At 39.8% G+C, this 20,831-nt stretch overlaps 1 protein-coding gene across 1 annotated transcript in view; it reads left to right on the top strand.

Moving 5' to 3' along the window:
• EFHC2 (EF-hand domain containing 2) overlaps positions 1-20,831 on the top strand; it is a 55,560-nt gene that overhangs the window by 22,853 nt on the left and 11,876 nt on the right. The window contains exons 6-11 of the mRNA XM_062514972.1: positions 870-980; positions 1,310-1,448; positions 9,821-9,986; positions 11,029-11,171; positions 15,235-15,431; positions 18,921-19,054. Coding sequence (XP_062370956.1) covers positions 870-980; positions 1,310-1,448; positions 9,821-9,986; positions 11,029-11,171; positions 15,235-15,431; positions 18,921-19,054 — 890 coding nt within the window. The remainder of the gene's footprint in view (positions 1-869; positions 981-1,309; positions 1,449-9,820; positions 9,987-11,028; positions 11,172-15,234; positions 15,432-18,920; positions 19,055-20,831) is intronic.

Genomic DNA, 20,831 nt, shown 5'->3' with positions numbered 1-20,831 from the left:
ATAACATCAGCCAACAGAGAGAATAAAATACTGGGAGTCTTTTCCTCCTTTCCTTCTAACATTGATAATCTATTTGTGATGCCATAGATGTACATGAGAGTTTTTAATAAGAACCTATCAGCAAAATATTACACTCTTCTCACCTTGTACATCCTGTGTTCTGAGATGCTGATTTAGCAGTGGCTCTGTAATAACAGACTCTGACCACTGAGGTGCATGTTGCAATTTTAAGCACTGGCTTTTTCCTCTGGAAATTTTGAGAATGGCAGCAGAGGAATCCAAACCTGAGGGGTCAGGAGAGGTGGTAAGACAAAATAACTCATTTTGATTACCCTGCATCAGCAGTTTATTCATAATTTTAAAAAATGTGACAGAAATATATACTAAGTTTGATATTGCTGGGATAAATTACTACTGTAATTTTAAAACAAAACCACATCTTTGCCAACAGAATCATGCTGATTTGAATCTCCTGTGTTTGTGCAGTGAATAGGACAACCCTGGATGGTTCTTTGCATGTTTTTGTAATTATTACCAATCAAAATAATAGCCTTTAGAGCAGATGTTGACAACGTTGTGGTCCTTTGGGTATGCTGACCTTTGCTTTCTGTTTGCTTCCAAGAGAAAGGAGACTTCACCCTTGGAGAGAGAGTAAGGTTCTCAATACTGCTTCTGGCATATGTACAGGCTTTTGGAATATACGCTTTTGGCTTTTAGGTTTGGCGGTAGAATCTTAGAATTTAATAAAAATTCTCACAGAAAATACTGCAATAACAACCAGTGTACAAAAACCTGCTGGTTCTAAGGTATCAGAGTTCTCTTTCTTCACTGTCACTTGTATTTTGAAGAATTGGTCTCTTTCCTTGCAGAATGCTCCTGCTCCTCCATATCATCCAGGCACCATCACCAATTACACTCTGCTTAATGTGTTGGGAAAGCCAGAAAGAAACAAAGGCTATTACATTCGGGACATTTTGCAGGTCAGAAATTATTGAGTGCCTCGAGCTGTTGAATATCTTTATCTTAGTTTTTGTAATTTCTATGGTTGTTATCCTCTTCAACAAAGAGAGTTATTTACAGAATTGTGCTTCCACTGGAAAATAGCTCAAATGAGAACTACTGAGATTTACTGTATGTAAATCCCACATTTGTAAAAGTGAAGGAGCTTACCATTAGGTTAAATATACTTGCCAATGGACTTAGAAGGTTATGTATTAAATCACACACACTAAATGACCAGGGTTTTAAGAAAGGTTGTGTGATTCTGAGATTTATGGAACGGCTATATAAATGTTCCTTCTTTTATTAGACAGGAGCAGTGCATCGAGAATTTTACAAAGACAGTGACTTGAAAATAGGGGCAGTAATTAATGTTTGGGGAAGGCAAATATTACTCTGTGATTGTGATGAATTCACTAAAGAACATTACAGGAAAAAGTATGGTATTGGTAAGTAGTGATAATTATCCTTTCCTTAAGAGTATTTTTATACTTCCAAATTTAACAGAGCTGTCTCCAAATTTTATTACTGACAAAACATGTTCATTAAAACCTTTAGCAATAACAATCTGTTGTAGGCTGTTAGCAGCAAAGCAGTAATTTTGCATGTAATCCAGAAGGGCTTTCTTATACATTGCTCCATTGAAAACTTGCATATAATGTATATGTTCTGCTCCTAATGCCTCTATTTGAAAACTACAGTGACAAAATAGTCATATGGATAGACTTCCATTTCTTCTTCTCTCCTTCCCCCACCCCTTCCAATAGCTGTGCTTGCAGTCAGAAAATAATAAAGAGCGTGTAGTAAGTGGATAAGTAGAATGAGCTCAATTATTCCCTTTTATACTATATTTCATTTTATATGGATGTCAGAATCCTCACATAATAAGATTTTCCTACGTGACAGTTTTAGTCTATCACATTGTTGGTTTCTACAATGCAGTTTTGTGTATTCTGGACCATTAGAGTGTGTATCTTGTGAAGTTTCAGTACTAAATTCTGGACACATTTAACAGCTATAGCCATTATGGAAAAGTATTTTGGAAATTAATAACAGTAGTGGTTTTCATTTATCTGTCTTTGAATGTCCCCAGTCAGACTTACTAGTGGTTCTATCATGGACATCTTCCTGCAAAAATGTCTTAGATATTTTCTCACAGTTTATTAATTTAATAAATATAGCTGAGCATCTGACTATTCAGAGATGGTTGGAGGAATCCTACTATGGCCTTTCCCTGCCACTGTGAGGTAAAACACCTGAGCAGACTATTTCTCTAACCTTGTGATCTGATAGTGTGTGTGTGTGCATCAGAGCTTGTCAGGGATTAAATGGTGCAGCATTATCATTCAAACACTAAATTTCTTATGTGGCAAAGTATTTCTCATTAGGACTTTTTCAATAGTACCTTGGCATGTCTGTACCAAAGTAAACTTGATCTTGCCAGTGTGTGAGGAAGCCATGTTCAATAACCATGGTATTACCTGTAATAATAGCAAATTTAACTCTAAAGAAGCAAAACAGGGTGTTCTGCTCTGGGAATTTCTTCAGGCAAGACCACTGCTGCTTTTTTTGGCATCAATATCCTCTGTCTGAACAAATTATCCTGAACAGAGAATGGGGATTTCTTACTCAGGGCAGGCAATAAATGAAATGCAGCTGACCATCCTGGATCAAACAAGCAGCACAATCAAGTGATAGGCAAATGCAAAGGCCTTTCCCCTCCTCTAATGCTGGCTCAGTAATTACTGTTTATGTCTCTGGATGTTAAAAGTTAGGTGGTTTGCAAGTTAGAGGTATTCAGAAGTTGCTGATGTGCAGAATTCTACAAAACTGGGACTGTAGGTGGTCTAGTCTGTTCCTGTTCTGCAGTAAAGGAGATTTCTTTGCCTCCTGAGGTATCTTGTCCTAGTCTCATAATTAAAAATGCTGCTTAAAAGCTACTCTGAAGCTGGTTTGTGTAAACTGAGAGAGTAAATTTATTCTTTTATCTCTGTTGGACTTGGGGAACAACTGCTCAGTATCCTCTTTTAATAACTTCGTACATATCTGAACACTATTCCAATACAAAACCTTATTCCCCTGCCCCATCCCAGGCCATTTGCTGCTAAGGAAAAAACCTTTCAGTCTTTCTCCATAGTCCATTCTTTTCTACCTGTGATAATTTTTCTCAGTGCTCTCTGCAGTTTCTCTGCCTTGTTGACACCAAACACACAAAGATGTGCTCTAGCTGAGACCTTTGGGAAACTGGGAAGTGTTTTACACATACCTTTAAGGATATATGATGGCAGAGACTCTGGCTGACATGGAAAACCATCCATCTTGGTGCAATCTATCTTGTTCACAGACTTTCTTAGAGCAAAGGGATTCACACACTTTGCTGTAAAATTCTTTTCTGCTTTCCCCACAAGGATTAAAAAAATGTAGGTATGACTTTTCAACTTGAAGGGACCAGGAGTAGAATTGGAGTAGGTTTTGTCTTAAAAGCCAGTTTCTAGAGAGAACTAGTGAGTATTCACCTTTTACTCTTAGTGATTTACACATTTTGTGTGTGTCTGTGGATGTACAAGGTACTCTCAGTGGGCTCAGTCCCACAAAGTGCTCAGAATTCCACTCCAATCCAATTAAACACTGGAACGGACTTAATTGCAGTTCCAGTCCAGGGAGACCATTTACTTGAGCAAGAGTAAGCAAGTGGATAAATTAGTTCTTACATCAAGGCATAGTCCTCAGCACCTCATGGCATCAGTCCAGCTGTTTCGTTACTGTGTTTTTACATTACTCCCCTTCAATTTATACTCTTCTGCCAAAGCCATTAAAGAAGCTGACATTTATTTTTGGGTCTGCAGTTCCAGCACACGTTGCTTACCACAGGATTTGCCTTTTAGTAGGAGAAGCAAGAGTAGTTTAGATTTCTCTTGAAGAACATGATATATTTCTAATGTGGGGTTTGCCTATTTTTCCATGGATGAACGTAGCTAATATTCTTCTGTAGGAAGCTGATTGCATTACTGTCACCAAGAAGTAATATGAATGCAAGAGAAAATGCATTAATATATGAAGTTAACTGTCCAGGCTTGCTTGCGCAGCCTCAGAGAAGGAGAAAAAGACTCTGCAGCCATGTAGGTGCTGTGGTCACCCTGATGAAATGGGAAATAGGCTGATGTGCAGAGGGGGGAACCTGGTACTTGTCCTTCTCACTTAATACAGTATCTTAGCACAGAGTAGAAAGTATTCTTTCTTAAATAACAGATTACTCAAGATGGAAGGAAACCAGGAAAATCTGGTTTCCTACTGCTTTTCTTCCCTGTCCCAGCACCTCCCAGGCCCGGCTGTCGAGGCTTTTCCCAGCACCCTGCAATCGCTCTCCTGTCCCGGCCCTCCACCCCTGCCACCCCCTCATTTCTCAGGCTCCGGCCCTGACCCGCTGTGGGGTGGGCTGTGTGCTGCTGGCCAGGCAGCTGCTCCTGGAGGACAGGGAGAACAGCTGACTCCTTGCTTTCCCCTCAGCGGGGCACTAAAGCCCGCTGCCAATTTTCACTAGGCTCATCAGTGTCTCTGGTTTTAACCTCTCCGCTACACGTGCTGGAGACTGAGCAGCAGCTTCTAAATATACTTGTGTACATACAGATGCCTTTTATTTTTTTTTTCCCCGGGGTAACTGTAATAATCATTAAGAAGTAAGACTGTAAATGGAGATTTTCTTTGAATCAGGATAAACACGGTCATGTTTCAGCTGTGTGGACAGTTCTGTGAGCACTAGGTTTTCTTTATTCCTGCATGTAGAAATTGCGGACTTGTTGTTGTTTTGTTGTTTTTATTTTGTACCTCAGTTGTGAATCACACTAGAAGGTCTCAGCTGTTTGTCATGCATCTCCTCTGATGTATGGAGAACACCATCTCCCCAGGTTATCACCCCCTCTTTATATTGTCCGGGTCCAGTGGGATTTCTCTTTCCTGTTCCTGGTTTAATGCTTAGAGGTGCCTGTCATCTTCCTCTGAAGGTAGAACTTTTCTCCTGCTACTATACCCTGATATTCAGTATAATTATCATTCTAATCCAACATATGTAGCACTTGCCTCTTTGAAATACAGTTTTATCTAATACATGAGGGTTTTCCTGCAGTTCTTCAATGAGGGCAGAAGGTAATCTCACACTCTATACCAAAATCTTAGAATGTATATTGAAACTGAAAGCTCATTCAACCTGGTTTAATGCTGCTTCTCTGGCAACAAATTCTTCTTGAGGAATTTAGTTTTTCTTGCTAAGAAGGCTCTGCTATCTTCAAATTGTTTATATGCTGAAGATGTGGCTGGAGCTGTTTTGTTTCTTGCTGTTCCCAGTGCTTGTTCCAATCTCACTCAGATTTTGATGTTGTTAGAAATCTGCAAGTATGAGGTCCGTGTTTGATAAATGAGGTGAAATAATCCCCCAAGTTACTGCAGTGACAAGAGATGAAACTATACATGGCAAAAATACCTGTGCTATTCTTTATGGAAGTAGAAATTTGTAATCCCAGACTTTCACTTTCCTCTCTACCCACTGTAAATTTACACTGAAAATGTTATAGCCTGGAAGAAGTGAGAACTGATTCCTTTTCCAGACTGCACAGAGGTAATTTTCTTAAACTCCAGTGATCACCTTGAGAAGAGTGCATTTTGTATGTAAGTGCCAGCTGTCTGTCTGATTCTGCCCTAATGCTGTGTGGCAGAGCAAAGATGAAATGAGTTTTGAGCTTGGGTAACTGACTCTTCACAAGTTCCAGAAATGAGTTTTTGACCAGTTTTGTAATCTGTATTTCTCCATGGCAATTTCTTTCTGAATTTCCTCATTCACAGGAGAGAATATGAGTTTATAATCCTTTAAAATCCTGGAAAATATTGGTGACACGAGGCTGGATGTTTGCATTTTTTCTCTTTAGTGAACCTAGTCAAGTGAGGGTTGGTCTCTTATCTCAGGACAAGATGGAACAGCCCCAGAGGAGGTTTATATTGGATATTAGGAACCATTTATTGATTTTAAGGGTTGTCAGGCTAGAACAGACTGTCCAGGGAAGGAGTGGAGTGGAGTCACAATCACTGGAAGGATTAAAAAAATGTGTATTTGAGGCACTTAGGGACATGGTTTAGTGGTAGACCTGACAGTGCTGGGTTAATGGTTCGACTTGGTGATCTCAGAGGTATTTTCTAAAATTAGTGATTCTATGATTCTATGAATGACACAAGATCATTTTACTTCAGGGATGAGATGGGAACCAAAGGGCTGAACTTCTCTTTGGATTTCACTTACTCCAAGCTTCACTTATGAGAGATTCAACATATCCCCCAGGGGTAAAACATCATTCTTCTTAATTTATAATTTCCTTCTACTTTACAAATCTAATTTTCATCCACATGTGCTAAAGTTTAAGAGCGGGAAATGCTTTAGTGTCTCTTAATGAATGCCTTATGCATGGGTGTGAACACGCCGACTGTGACCAGCATGTAAACGCAGGAGCTTCTTGTCCTCTGCGGCCAGGGTGCCCTGGTACCCCGAGCGCTTCTGGCAGGACCTGTGACACCTGACCAAAGAGACGGCGCTTGTCTCTGCCAGAATACACTGTTCCTAATTCATTGCCTAATCCAACAATTAGCGTTCGGGTTGACGAGCAGATCAGCCCGCCGCCGCCTGCGCCGGGCTGCCACCGGGTGGCGCTGTGGGAGCGCGGAGCCACCGCTCCCGGTGCCGCTCCCGGCGCGGGAATCGGGAATCCAGCGGGAATTCAGTGGAAATCCAGCGGGAATTCAGTGGGAATCCAGCGGGGAACCCAGCGGGAATTCAGTGGGAATCCAGCCGGGAACCCAGCGGGAATCTCGCCGGGGGATCCTGTGTGCTACCTGCGGTGTTCAGCCCCTGGAGGCATCAGAGTTTACTTTCCCGTTCCATCTATGCCGATTTACAGGCTCCATGTTTATGGTATCAGGAATTGCCTGTATCAAGCACACGCTGTGGAGCTGAGAAAATGGGGTGTTTTGATCACAAACTCATAACGTTTAACAGGAATCTCATGAGGTTTAATAAGAAGTTCAAGGTGCTGCTCCTGGGCTGGGGCAGCCCCCGGTATCAATCCAGGCTGCGGGAGGAGCAGAGCCAGAGTATCCAGGCAGAGAAGGACTTGGGGGTGCTGATGGGTGAGGGGCTGGACATGCCCTGGCCATGTGTCCTCTCAGCCCAGGGGTCAAGGGTGTGCTGGGCTGGATCCAAAGCACCGTGGGCAGCGGGTGAGGGGAGGATTCTGCCTCTCTGCTCCATTCTTCTGAGACACCAGCTGCAGTGCTGCATCCTGTCCTGGGGTCCCTGGACATGGATTCATTGGAGAGAGTCTAGAGGAGGCACCAAGCTGATTAGAGGGAAGGGACACCTCTCCTATGGGCAATAGCTTGGAGAATTGGGCAGTTCAGCCTGGAGAAGAGAAGGCTTTGGGGTGACCTAAATGTAGCCTTCCAGTACCTGAAAAGAATGGACAAGAAAAATGGAGAGAGGCTATAGAAGGGCCCGGAGTGACAGAACAAAGGGGAATGGCTTCACACTGAAAGAGAGCTTGCTGAGATTAGGTATTAAGAGGAAGTTCTGTACTGTGAGGGTGGTGAGGCACTGGAACAGACTGTTCTGAGAAATCTCAGATGCCCCATCCAGAGCAGGTCCAGAGAAAGGCAATGGAGCTGGGGCAGGGTCTGGGGCACAAGTCCTGTGAGGAGTGACTGAGAGAGCTGGGAGTTTTCAGGGGAGAAAAAAGGAGGCTCTGGGATGACCTTATCACTCCCTACAACTCCCTGAAAGGAGGTTGGAACCAGGTGAGGCTTGGGCTCTTCTCCCAGGCAACCAGTGACACGTTGAGAGGACACGGTCTAAAGCTGCTCCAGTGGAGGTTTGGGTTGGACATTAGGAAGCCGTTCTTCACAGAAATGGTGCTTACACATGGGAATAGGCTGCCCAGGGAGGCAGTGGAGTAACCACCAGGTTTCTAAGGAAAGACAGGACATGGCATTCAGTGCCATGGTCTGATTTACAAGGTGGTGTTTGGTCTTAGGTTGGACTCGATGATCTCAGATTACCTAATCGATTCTGTGATTCCTGGGGGTGTTCAAGGCCAGGCTGGATGGAGCTCTGAGCAACCTTGTCTAGTGGAAGGTGTCCGTGCCCATGATAGGGGGATTGGAATGAGGTGATCTTTAAGGTCCCTTCCAGCCCAAACCATTTTATGATTCTATAAGTCTGTGATTTTTGTGCATTTTTGCACACACATACTCTTTCATGGTGAAAATTACTTTGAAGATTTCTGAATGATCTTTCTTTGGGCTTGGCCTTTTTGCTTCTGAGTCCAAGAAATGGCACATGTAGTTTTTATGGAGAAGAATGTTGGTGTGGTATTGCAAAACCCCTTTTTGATTGATTCAGGTGAAAGTATCACCTTTTTGAGTCAGACCATATTCTTCTGAAAGGTAAAGACTAAAGGAGAGCACAGAGTTTTTTCAGGCTAAATTAAAACTCGGACATCTGAATGCTTGCTTTATTTTTTAATTCACACTACAAGTCAGATTTTAGGAGTGTTGTGCTTTGATCTTCTGATATAGCCATTTAAAAAACATTTTAATCACAAACCAGCTCAGTGTTCCAAGTGACAGTAGTTTTGTCATCCTCCTCTATTTGCACTGAAACCCATGCTACAAGTTTAGGTTATCCATCTCTCTTCAGTTCTGGATAGAAAAGTTGAGTTTTAAAGGAAAAAAAAAATCCTTTATTTAATGGGATCCACTTTTATACAGTGTTCTCATATCTCTTATAATCGTCTGACCTGAGGCTGACTCTGTGCTGGGCAGAAGAGCTCCTGAGGTCCTGTCCATCCTGAGTTATCCTGTGTTCCTGTCGCTCATGCCTTCATTTGCTTCAGATCTGCCCACTTGCTTTCTCCCAAATGCAAGTTCCTTGTTTTCCTCTCACCCTTTCCATTTCCCATTAACCTCTTTTAAGCAGCAGGCTGAGCTCCTCTGTTAAGTTTTGTGTGAAAGCACTGGAAACTGTCCTGCTGCAGCAGGGCAATGCAGGGGCCAGGTGGGACAAGATTTTCACCAAGAGAGAAGCAATGAGAATCAGAGCAGCAGAACTTTTGGGAGGTTCCTCTGTGGGAATTGAGTGCAGATCTTTGACCAGATGTGCCTCTGCTGAGTCAGAACAGTTCCTGCTGTGTGTGTACCTGGGGTAGTGAGGATCACTGATCACTGCAGGATAAAACTTGAGTCTGGGGAAAATAAGGAAAGACAAAGCTTCCCAAAACTCTGAATATAGTGAGTTGTGGGCTGAAATTATTTGCTTTAGTGTACCAAAGATTTTTATATATGTATTTAAAATAATGAATACAATTTTATTTATTTATGTAGTTTTTTCCTCTGGCCAAAAGCATGGGACAGGAAACTCATAAGACAGTTATTTACTTAATCATGTTGTCTCAAGGATGAAACTGAAAAATTAATTTAGAATTTTTAATTTACTATTTTATCCCAATTTGAAACTGTATTTCTCTTTTCTTTTGCCTATGTATCTTAATGATATTTTTCAAACATTTTAAGATTATAGAGGAAATCCTGAAACCCTTGAAGAAATAATTTTGCTGCTGGCTTTTGGAGTCTTTTTCTACTCTGTAACAGTAGGAGGGATCCTGGTTTGACTTTGATCAGTGGTCTGTTACAGACATAGGCTAATAACTATTCATATTGGAAGTTTAAATCCTTGGTAAAATGCCTTCATCACAGCAGTAACAAATAAGTCTTGCTCTCTTTGCTGCAGTGGATTTTACCCCAATTCAGTATAAGACTCCACCACCTCCAAAACCAGAAAAAATTGTTCCTCCTTATAATGGATTTGGTTCTGAAGAAGATTCTTTGAGCTCCTGTAGGGGTGTGGTTGTCAAGGCTCCCCATAAGGATTACAGGCAATTCCTGGTGAAAGACAGGTATTTTGTGTGAAAAATAATTTCAGGTTTTTTTAATTATATATTTTTCTGAAGGAGATAAGTCTTTTGTGGGGACATCATTTTTCTCAGCAAAACACACAGCTCATCAGACTTTTAAGGGACAGGTACATGAGGCCTGGGTCAGTGACATGATAATCAAATTTTCTGAAAACTCTGCAAAATTTCTCTTTGGAGATGGCAAATATTCTATCTTCTACCTCCTTCCCTCTGCTGTTGTCAGTGGGAGTTTGACAGAAATCTTCATCCAGGCATTAGTCAGGAATTTTGGATGATCCAGCAGACCAACAAAGATTTGTTTTTGTTTAACTTTCTGATAATTACTTTTTTTTTGTCTGCTGAATTTAATGCAGTTTACTGTAGCACTACTAAAGCTTTAACACTTTACTTTCCATTATGAAATTGTTTATTAGGCAGCAGTTGTTGAAGCCAAAGCAAAAAAACGAAGTCTCCTGTTAGATTCAACTGGAGAAACTTTGTAAAAGAGGAAAGTTACTAGAAAAGGCTTGGGAATGTATTGATAGTGTGTATACAGATGCTGCAAATTATTTAAAACAAAATCACTTAATAAATATCTAGCTAGTAAGATCACCTGGCGGACATGAATCTGTGGGAAAAAATCCTGGTATGAATTGCTATTCAGAATTTGGTTTGAAAATATACATTACATACCTAAATGTGTTCTTTCTTTACAAATTTTCTGAAAAGAAGCTTGAGGATTGATTTGCAGCTCAATCTGAATAAAAATTAATCCCACACCTGTGGCAGAGAAGTAATTTTCCCCTGAAAAGTATTCCTTTCTGTCTGACCGACTCTATCTGGTTCTGTTAATTTAAGCTGAAAGTGGTTTTTGACAAAGTAGTGAATCTTACGCCATTTTCCTTCTTGGTGCAGTAATAACACAATTAATGTATGTTACAAAAGTCAGAAGAGGGCATCTCTTAGGGGCAGAGCCATCTCTTAGGGGTGAAAACTTTTCTCACACTCAGTTTTTGATTTCTTACCTGTTCCTTTGCTTTTTTAGATATGGCATGGACAGTAACATACTGCGCTATGCGGCAAAACTCGCCACGGACAGTACTATCGACAAGGATCGTAAATTCATTATTTCCTTCTTCCTGTGTGATGACACCATTTCCATTTTTGAATATGCAGAGAGAAACTCAGGTAAGATGTAGCAATGTCTCTAATCAGCCCCAGTTCCCCTGCCCATTTGGTTAGACTTTACAGTGAACATTGTGGCCAGACTCAGCAGTAGCAGAAGCAAGGATGTGGATTTTTAAATGCAATGGGAATTACATCACCAGGCCTGCTGCATTATCTTGCATAGTTGGATGTCATAGTAATTAATGATCTTCCTCAGTCAGAATTACATTTTTCATTGCATGATGGTACTTCACAATATCCTTTGTGGGATACTGAAAGTGTAATGCCTTAGAACTTTTATTACATTTTAATTTGAAAATCTGACCTTTAAACATTTGCTTTTATTGTGGATAGCATACAGGAATAGTATTGTAACTGATGATGAATAGGGACAGGAAATATAAGACTTCAGGAGTGAAAGACTAAATCCTTTGTTTTACAAAATTGTGTTATGGAACCTATACAGCATCCATTGTATAGAAGCAGCTCATGAAAGCAAAACATCTGTGACACTTTCTAACATACTTTACCATTAATCATGGAGTGCTGAGCATTTAAAGAGGGAAGATTGCTCTGTGCTAGAGTCTGGATGTGTGTTTGTGTACAATACTGAACTGTATTCCAAGAACCAGACTGACAGTGTCTAACTGACAAGTAAATGCTTTGTTACCTCTCGGTTACTTGACCACATTTTATCCTCTTGCTGGAGCATGGTCACCAAATGTTGTCATGTTTAAATTCTGTTGGCCTCTGTTCTCTGTTTTAAGCTGCCTCCAGCTGAGGATATGAAAGGTTTTGTGACTTTCAAGAGTATTTTTATTTTCCTGAACTGTCTTGTGCATGGATGGAAGGACACAGCAGCGGGAATGATGTCAGGAAGTTATTCTGTAGTTCAGAGGGATGGGGGAGCTTTGGCTAGCATGACCCTGTTAGAGAGATTAGTATTTTCTGTGAAGCCCACTGAACATCTTCAGCAACAGTTTCAGAGCTGTTAACATCCAGAAGTGCCTTTTCAATCCAGAGAATCTCTGATGGCATCTCTGCTTGTATCCAACTACATTATGAGTGGATAAATAGGGACCTCAACCCCAACTAAAATACCAACAATTCTCTGATAAATGTTTTAATAAGGTGTATATCACCTGCTTAGGACTTCAATGAGCATTCCCAGTTAATCCTGCTCCACTACAGCATTTTATGGCAGCAGTGTCTTGTTATCAATATTTTACTCACTTCCGGGCATCCAGTGGCCTGAAATTTATGCAACTTCTTTTGTTGCAGCTAAATATACACACACACTTCTGTATATATTTAATATATAATGCTGCTGTGAGGCTCAAGAGCAGCTGAGTTCTTCACCACTGAATGACACATTTGATTGGCATTTTTTGTGTCCAGAGACATAAAGGGTGCTAAAGGTGTACAGGTGCAGTGTTAAATTGAAGAAGTCCAGGTAACAGTTTGAATCTTGGACACCAAGCATGAGTACTGTTTGTTCAGTCACTTCTAGCTCTCCTTTGTATCATTTCACCTAGACAAGGCCCCAGAGAGCCTTGAACACACAGCAATAATAGCAGGGACCTGAGACTCCAGATTTATCCCACAGCACCCAGAGAAGAGTCAAAGCCACACTCTGCAGAGCAGATGTGGTCAGCTGGTCAAGCCATCAGCAGCGTGAGTGGCAGGCCAAAGATTGCTGCCTGCCTTCCTCTTATTTTGGAATGAGAATATATGCTGGGATTTTGTCTGGGAGCCCACTGAACACTGCTGGTCAAATAGAATGTGAAACAAATGGGAAAATTTGGCCACTAATTGTAACAAATGCTTCAAGGCATATATGAAAGGCACGTGCCTATAAGTGGACTTTTAACTTCTCTGGGTTGTTAAAATGGAAGGAATAGCTGACATTTAGCGATAGTAAAAAGGTGAAATGGAAGGATGTGGCTGAAAACTGGCCATTGGAGAGTTTAGTGAGAACAGCATTGAAGAGGCAAGAAATGTGGTGGAGGAGGTAGAGCAGCAGTTGGAGAGGCCTGGGTCTGCACAAGTTTGTTCCCACCTCCCTTTTCTTTCTACTTCTTTTCTCTCACTATTCCTCCCTCATTTTAGTCATGCCTGAAGGAAAAGTGAATTAATTTCTTCAGTATTAAAAATGAGAAGGCTTTGTAGAGGTCAGGTAATTGTGGCTAAGGAAAAGAAGTAAGGCATCCCAAATGACAACCTAGCCATCCTTTTTGAGTACAGGTTCAGAGGGCTAATTTTAATTATTTATTTACATGGACTGGTACAAATTGGCAAGTAATGCTTCAAATCCCAATCAAAAAATGGAAGTAATAAGTTGGTCTTAGTTCTCTCTGTTCAGCAACCTGAAGGTTTCAGAGAAGTACTTCACTCTAATATTAGTAACACTGAAACTCCATGAAAATCACAGGGCTGGACATCTTGAAGTACTTCTTGAGATGGGGATAAAAGCATGAGAACTTTGGCTCCCCATGAAGAAGATCACAACCCCTTTTTGACTCAGTGTAAGACCCAGCCAACAGCTGTACAAACACCTGCAAACTCTGATCTGATCTTAATGGAGGAGGGTCTTTCATGGTGGTGTTTATTTTGTGCTTTGAGCCTGGATTTTGTAGATTTCCATCAAAACTCCTTATCAAGTTTCAGTGTAAAATCTCTAACTTAATGAGATATTTTCAGTCATTTTTCTTTATACCACTTGTACTGTATTAACCTGTAACATTCAAAAAACCGTTATGGGACAGAAGTAGGTTTCCAATGCAAGTGCACAATTGAAGGGACATAGAGAGGCAAGAGTGAACTTCCAATCTTACAGAGACATATTAAATATTAAAAACAATTGCCAGGCTTATATAACCTAAAAATTTCTTATTTGTTTTTTTAGCTGGGTGAAAAGGAATGTGTTAACATTAGAGTCACATTAATGATTTGAATTGTTTTATGATTCAAGCAAGCTCTGATGATTACCATAGTGGAGGGGTTTTTTTGTCTTTTATGGTGCTTATAAAGCAATTAAGACAGACATCTGCTCCAAATTCTGGTTTAATAAGTAGTTTGAGTTTCACATTCATTTATAATTTTGACTATAAAAGGCATTTGATTACACTGTTCATCAGCCTTTTATTGGACTTGCATCAGTACCTGATATAAGGGCATCATTAAATGTTACTAAAGTAAGCTTTTGGCTTTTGTCTTGGAAGCTGAAATATCAACAGGAAGCAAACCCAAGAGCTGTTGTAGGGCACATAACCCAGTGAAACTAAACATGTGACAGAAGGTTTTCCAGAAAGCTAGGTACATGTAATGCAGTCCTGTGGTACACCAGAAGTTAATACAGGAAAGTGAAATACAGCCTTTAGCATCTTACCCACCTGTAAGTACCTCATGCAGTTTCTAGGACACAAATAAAATCATTATACTGTGAAAAGGAACATGTCACATACCCACCTCACAAAGCAAAGAGCAGATCACAGTTAAATTGCACTGACAGAACAATGTGTGGAAGACAGTATCATGTCACTCCTACGTTTTTTAAAAAATTCAAAAGCCCTTTAAAAAAAGTTAGAATTACAGTGAATCAGAATTCACAATCTTCATAGGACAGCACTCTATTAAGCTGTGATTTTTATTTTCCTTTTTCTGCTTTTAACAGTTTAAGGATAATTGCCTGCATCTTAGTGTTTGGATCTAAGGTTTCTCAGGGGCCAGTTCCAAGGCTGGCAGCAGGGTTGTGGGAACGATTTGAAGAGGCACATTTCTGTCCTGTTTTAAAGAAAAGCAAAGCAGGGAAGGTGTTTGGCAGGCATTCAAATGAGACATGTCACAGAATGTGCACAATGTCCCTGTTGCTGTGGACACTGGCAGAGACAATCCTTTTAGCAGTGAGAGGGAGGGGACGAGAGTGTTCTGAGACAGGAAACTGGAGTGCAAAATGTGGTATTTAAATAAAAATAATCTGTTTTGGGGTGTCTTTTTATTGATGGCTTGGAGGGTTTTTGTGTGTATGTGTGTGTTTTTTTCCAAGTAAAGCTGTAATTAATTATTTTTAATTCTGTTCCCATAGGGATAGCTGGTGGGAAGTTCCTGGAAAGAGGTCGCATTAGGAAGCCTGGGCAGGAACTCTTTAAGAGTGAGCCATCTGAATACTACAAGGCTCAGGATCTGTTTGTTGGAGCCAGAGTTTGTTTCCATAGTCACAACTTTCTTTTGGTGGATGCTGATGAATACACGTTCAACTACATGGAGAAGAATGCAAATGAGGTGAAGCAAGCTCTTGTTAATTTCTATTATCTCTCAGGACTGGTTTATCCATATATTTTTTGGAATTACTTATACTCGAAGCTCACAGCCCTGTGCTGTCTTGTCTAGCAATGGATTTAGGAGGTGCCAGCTGGGTGTGCATGTAAGTCTGGCCACTCTTTACTGTCCATTCCCTTTTCCTTTCTCAGAAACCACTCAGTCTGCATTAAGGGTTGTTCATAAGCCTCTTTTCCCTGAGTTGATCAAACCCTTGCTGAACCTACAGATACTGTCAGCTTCCACAACATTCTGTGGCAGTAGAATGAAAAACAAATATCTGATAAAAGAAATATCTAGTTCTAGTGTTCTGAAGTTTGGGGAAGATCCCATTCACCTAATGCACCACCTTCATAATTTTGTAAATTTAAGACATTCTTCCCCCTCAGCCTAATCATGTGCAGCTATGAGTCTCACCCTTTTTAGTCTGTCCTTGCAAAGTAACTGTGAGATGTGGAGACTGGAACAGTGTTCAGTACTCATGATGTGGACACATGCAATTTAGTCTTACTGATGAGGCTATTTTATGTGTTTCATACACATTTTTCTACCAAAACATTTCTCTTGTAATGTTAAAAATTTATATCACAGTCAGAAATTCAAGCTTACAGTGTTTATTTAGTTTTACTGTCTTTTCTTGTTGCCTTCAGAGGGGAGAGCAACAATAAATTGCAAGCTGGCGTTGCTCTGCTGCTGCTTTCTACTTTAGTAGAATGGTGCAATATTTTGTAAATTAATGTGGATTAGCACCATCTGCCTTCCTTGGAACAATGAGAAAGATTTGCAAGATGCTTGTGGATGTAAAATGCTAAGGCTGTTAAATGCTTAAAGCAGTAAAATGCAAAGCTGAAACCTCAAAAATACAATCCAGTGTTTCCTCCCTGCTGGATGGTTTCTCCTGGTAGAATCAAAATGAAACCTTTTCTCCAAAATGCAGAGCTCATCTTTAGATTGTAAATGTTCTTTGGAATGTTGTTTGCATTGATTGTCCTGGGTCAAATGGATGAGACCTTAGTTCTCCAGACTGAATGATCGTATAGTATCAAAATAAAGCCTGCAAAATGGGAAGAGGCAACATTGAAAATATGTTCTTAAAGTGAAAAGTATCAAAATAAAATCTGCAAAATGGGAAGACGCAACATTGAAAATATGTTCTTAAAGTGAATTTTCAAAGTTTCATCACTCAACTGAGGTTTTAATGCAGCTGGTAGAAAAAAAAGGTTGATTCTCCCAGAAGTAGGTGCTTCACTCACATCCTTTGACTAGAGCTCCAGAAGCTTGCCTCAGTTCATCAGGGGATCATAGACTGAAATCACAGCAACTTCTGCAATTACTGGAGAAGATCAGAGCTGGAAGATAGTTTGGAAAAAGGGGAAACAATATAAAGATGGCTATTTGTTTCTACAATTAGAAAACAGATAATTTTCTTTCTGAATAGATTTCCTTCCAGCAGAACATATCAGTGTGTTTTCTGAAAACTGGTGAAAGAAATCTGTATGAAATGTTCTTTCATGGAAATTGCCATTTTGACCACAGTTCTATAGGCATATAATGATTTAGATGAAATTTTGGTTGGTAATCATGGTACAGGTGACTATTGAAAATTTGTTTGACACCACCTAAGATAGTTATGAAGTTTTCATTTTCTGTTTCAAAATTATACTTACTGTATTGTTTTTATGCTAAAGGGAGAGAAAAATCACAGAGTCTTGTCATTTTGATTGCCAACTTTACTGAAAGTAACTACAAGGACCTACTTCAATACTTTTCAGACGTCTGGTTTCTTTTTCAATTTGAGGGAATAATATTTATTTAGAAAGTGTAGATTTGCTTGCAAAGCAGAACAGGTGATGTGCACAGTCCTACTGGTATTATCCAGGTTTGGAGAGGACTGTTTCAAACAAGGCATCACTGGAAGGGAATTCAGCATCTCTGAACTGTATCAGTTGTTCTATGCTGTGTGCTGCAGCACAAATATGGAAAAGGATTTTACTTCCATTGAATTCAGCATAATAATCTCTGAGTTAAGCAAGACAATCAAACCAAACTAGACTGTGACTAGAAACATGTTAGAAGTTACATGAAAAGGGGGAAAGCTGGTGAAATTATTGCCATACTGCTCAGATACTCACTGCCTATGTAGGTGTTTGGAATATGTAAGTTAATATGTAAGTTAAGCGAAAAAGATGTAAAAATAGCTGTTTTGGTAATGTAGAGACGACAGGCTCTTAAATATTCAGAACACTTTGTCCATCCTGAAATACTCTGCTCTCTGAATCCTTCTGCTCAGTCTTTCCTCCCCGTTCCTTGCTTGATCAGCAGAAGGCTGTGTGCTTATGCCTCAAACAGTAACATCTTGGAGAGGGGCCTGGAAAAGCTGCTGCCTCTGAAACTCTTTGATTGCTGGTCCAGCTGCTCCAAGCTGCTGCCTTGCAGGGCACTGCCTGCCAGGGCTGCACCTGGGGTTTTGGCATAGGCAGAAATTGTCTTCTCCAATTCTGAGAAAAACCTGCAAGAACTGATGTATTGATTAAACTTGGATCAATTTGCACTGCTCTGGCAGTGCCATAGGGATTTTAAATACCCTTTTCTAGATCACTTTGAAGTGATACAAAGATGTAGACACACTTCAGCACAGCTAGGACTGAGGCTCAATTTTTATGTCCTGGTCCTTAATACCAGTCATACAAAATTTCAAATAATTGCTATTGGGAGAAATGGGAGAAAAATATTTTCAGGAAGTTCATTGTGTTTTTAAGCTAGATAGAGCATGAAAGATATAAAGACATAGTAGATAATCATACTTGAAGTCACCCCCAATTGAATGACTAAATACTTTTATGTTTTATATTAAAAATTAGTATAGAGAATAAATCTTTGGTCAAGCACTAACACAACAATCTGAATATAGATTGAAAGCCTTAGTGCTTCAGTTCTCTTTAATCTGAGTTCAAATTTATTTTAATGGTCTATTTAGGAAGAAATAAACATTTAAACATTTTTATACACAACAGCCAAAATTGGTTCCTAAAAAATTTCCAGTGTGCTATTTCTGAGTATGTAAGACAATGTAGCCCAAAATGAATGAGACTATTTGTTGGAACATTTCACTGGAGCCAATGGTGAAAAATTAGCTTTAACATGGTGAAACATATGACCTGAGAATTCAGTGAGGTCTACCAGTATAAAATGAGGACCAAGTTATTAGAACTGTACTTTAAATGTTTCGACTTCTGCTTTAAAAATGCAAAGTTTCAAGCAACAGTGGATATTCTTTTCTGTAGCTGTGCTAAACTTTCTGAGAATGCATGGTCTGATGATTTCTGTTAAATTCTTTATATTCTTGATAGTCTTACTGATATTCCAGTGGGCCCATTTCTCCAGACAGGTCCCTCTGGATGGCATCCCATCCTTCAGGTCTTTGTAATCTATAGCTTACTTTCCTCTTTTAAGTTCCCCATGGCTGATTTTTGTGTTGTCCTCAACAAACTGAAGAGTATGACTGAATCTCGTGCCAAAGAAATCAGAAAGACATTTGCTACTACTGACCCTGAGCATACCAATGTGATTGGGTATGACACCTTCAGGTAAGACAGTGGGTTTGGGGTTTTAATATTTAATAAAGGCACATTCCCCAAAAATGTATAAAGCATGACAGGGTTTTGATACTTTCTGCCCAGTAGCTGACAAGTGGCATAGATTTGTTTTGCATTTACTTGGAGATTATGTATGAAAAAGAAAGTAAATCCATGGTCCAGAAAAAAAAGGTGATAGTTTGAAGTAAGTTGAAAAGCACAACAGAAATCTGTCTACTTTTTATGGAGCTGACACAGAGTGTTGTGAAGAAGGGCACAAGTCAGCAGTAATATATGTGCTGAAAAATAAAGAAAAGTCCATCCTGAGAGTCGAACAGTAGTTTTGAAATTCAAGTAAGAATGTTCAAGTTGCCTCCTGAAAATGATGTTTGGGTTTTCAACCATTGGAAAGAAGACAGTCTTTACAGAACTAATGTGTGTTGAAATTGTAGAAGGCAGTGCTAAGCACGTTTTAAAAAGATTGGAAACAATAGTGAGAACAATAATTAATACTTGGATAGTAATTTAAGCATAGATAAAGGGAGCAGAAATCTGGATTCTGGCAATGATTCAGATATGGCAACGGGCAGATGAAGAGGAAAGAAGAAATAATGTTCAAAGAGGAAATAATGTTCAAATACAAACTGATTTCAGTTTATGCCACAGCCAGAATACTTGAGTGCATGAACTGTGTTGGGCACAGTACTGGTAAGGTTAATGATGTGAAACAGAGGAGAAAACTTAGAAGCATTTGGTTTTCACAGAAGTGGTACACTGTCTATTTAGAAGCTGTCATAATAACTAAGGCATGTAAGTAGATGAACATTGCATGGAATGTCATCTCTATAGAATGCTAACCTAAGGCAGGAGTAGCTTCTGAAATATCTCAGAAGATAAATAGATCAGCAGAAAGTTCTTTCAGCAATTCAAAGTAAAAGTCGGGAGAAATTAAAACTAGCTGGTATTCACAACTGAAAAATAAGTGATTTAAAGGTAGGATTTAAACAAAAAGAGGCCACAGATTTTGGCAGCTTTTGGTAAAAATATTTCTGAACTCAGATATTTTACTCAGCAGAAGCAAGATTTTGAATTGCTAATTGCATTAAGAGGGAAGAGGTTATTACTTGAATAAGAAGGGAGAAAATTGAAAGTTCATGTTTAATGGGAGAAAATTTCTGGCACCTGAAAAGGTTTAAAATTAATGTACAAGGTAACTATTTTTTTAAAAAAGGTTTTAGTTCAATTATGAAATAATTATCTGCAAAACTTTGTGCATGCACTAAGAGCAACTCAAAGGTTTGGAACATTTGTATGGTAGAATTAGGGAAGGGAACTTTTAGAAGGGATGATTGTGCTTTTAAATGGCAGAGAAAGGTTTTTATTTTATCCAGAAGAGGCTCAGTTGGGTGTAAATTTAATCATGGACATAATCTGTGCAGCTGTGAACAGCTCAACTGTTTAATTTAGGGTGGTGCTATTCTGTGACATGGAGAGAGATATGTCTGTTCATGTGGTATTGAGGGACTTGGTTTCAGCTACAAAAAATGCAGGAGCCCTCTCCATGAGCAGAAAATCTGGGGAACCCAAATAATCAGAGTTTTCAGGGCCTCAGAGCTCACCTGGGCCATTCTCAACACCCTTTAAGGGTCCCCATCCCTCCTATGGGGGAAGGCCTGCAGTCTAATAGAGGATATTCACACTGCCAGAGAAAGAATTTCCCTCTAAGGAACCTTGAACATTTGTGCTCTATAGTGATAGTAGGTCTTGTTTCTGATAGTTTGCATTACAT

The sequence above is a fragment of the Cinclus cinclus genome, chromosome 2, assembly GCF_963662255.1.
Source record: "Cinclus cinclus chromosome 2, bCinCin1.1, whole genome shotgun sequence".
NCBI lineage: Eukaryota > Metazoa > Chordata > Aves > Passeriformes > Cinclidae > Cinclus > Cinclus cinclus.
The sequence above is the reverse complement of the archived record's forward strand: the minus strand, read 5'-3'. Positions and strand labels throughout refer to the sequence as shown.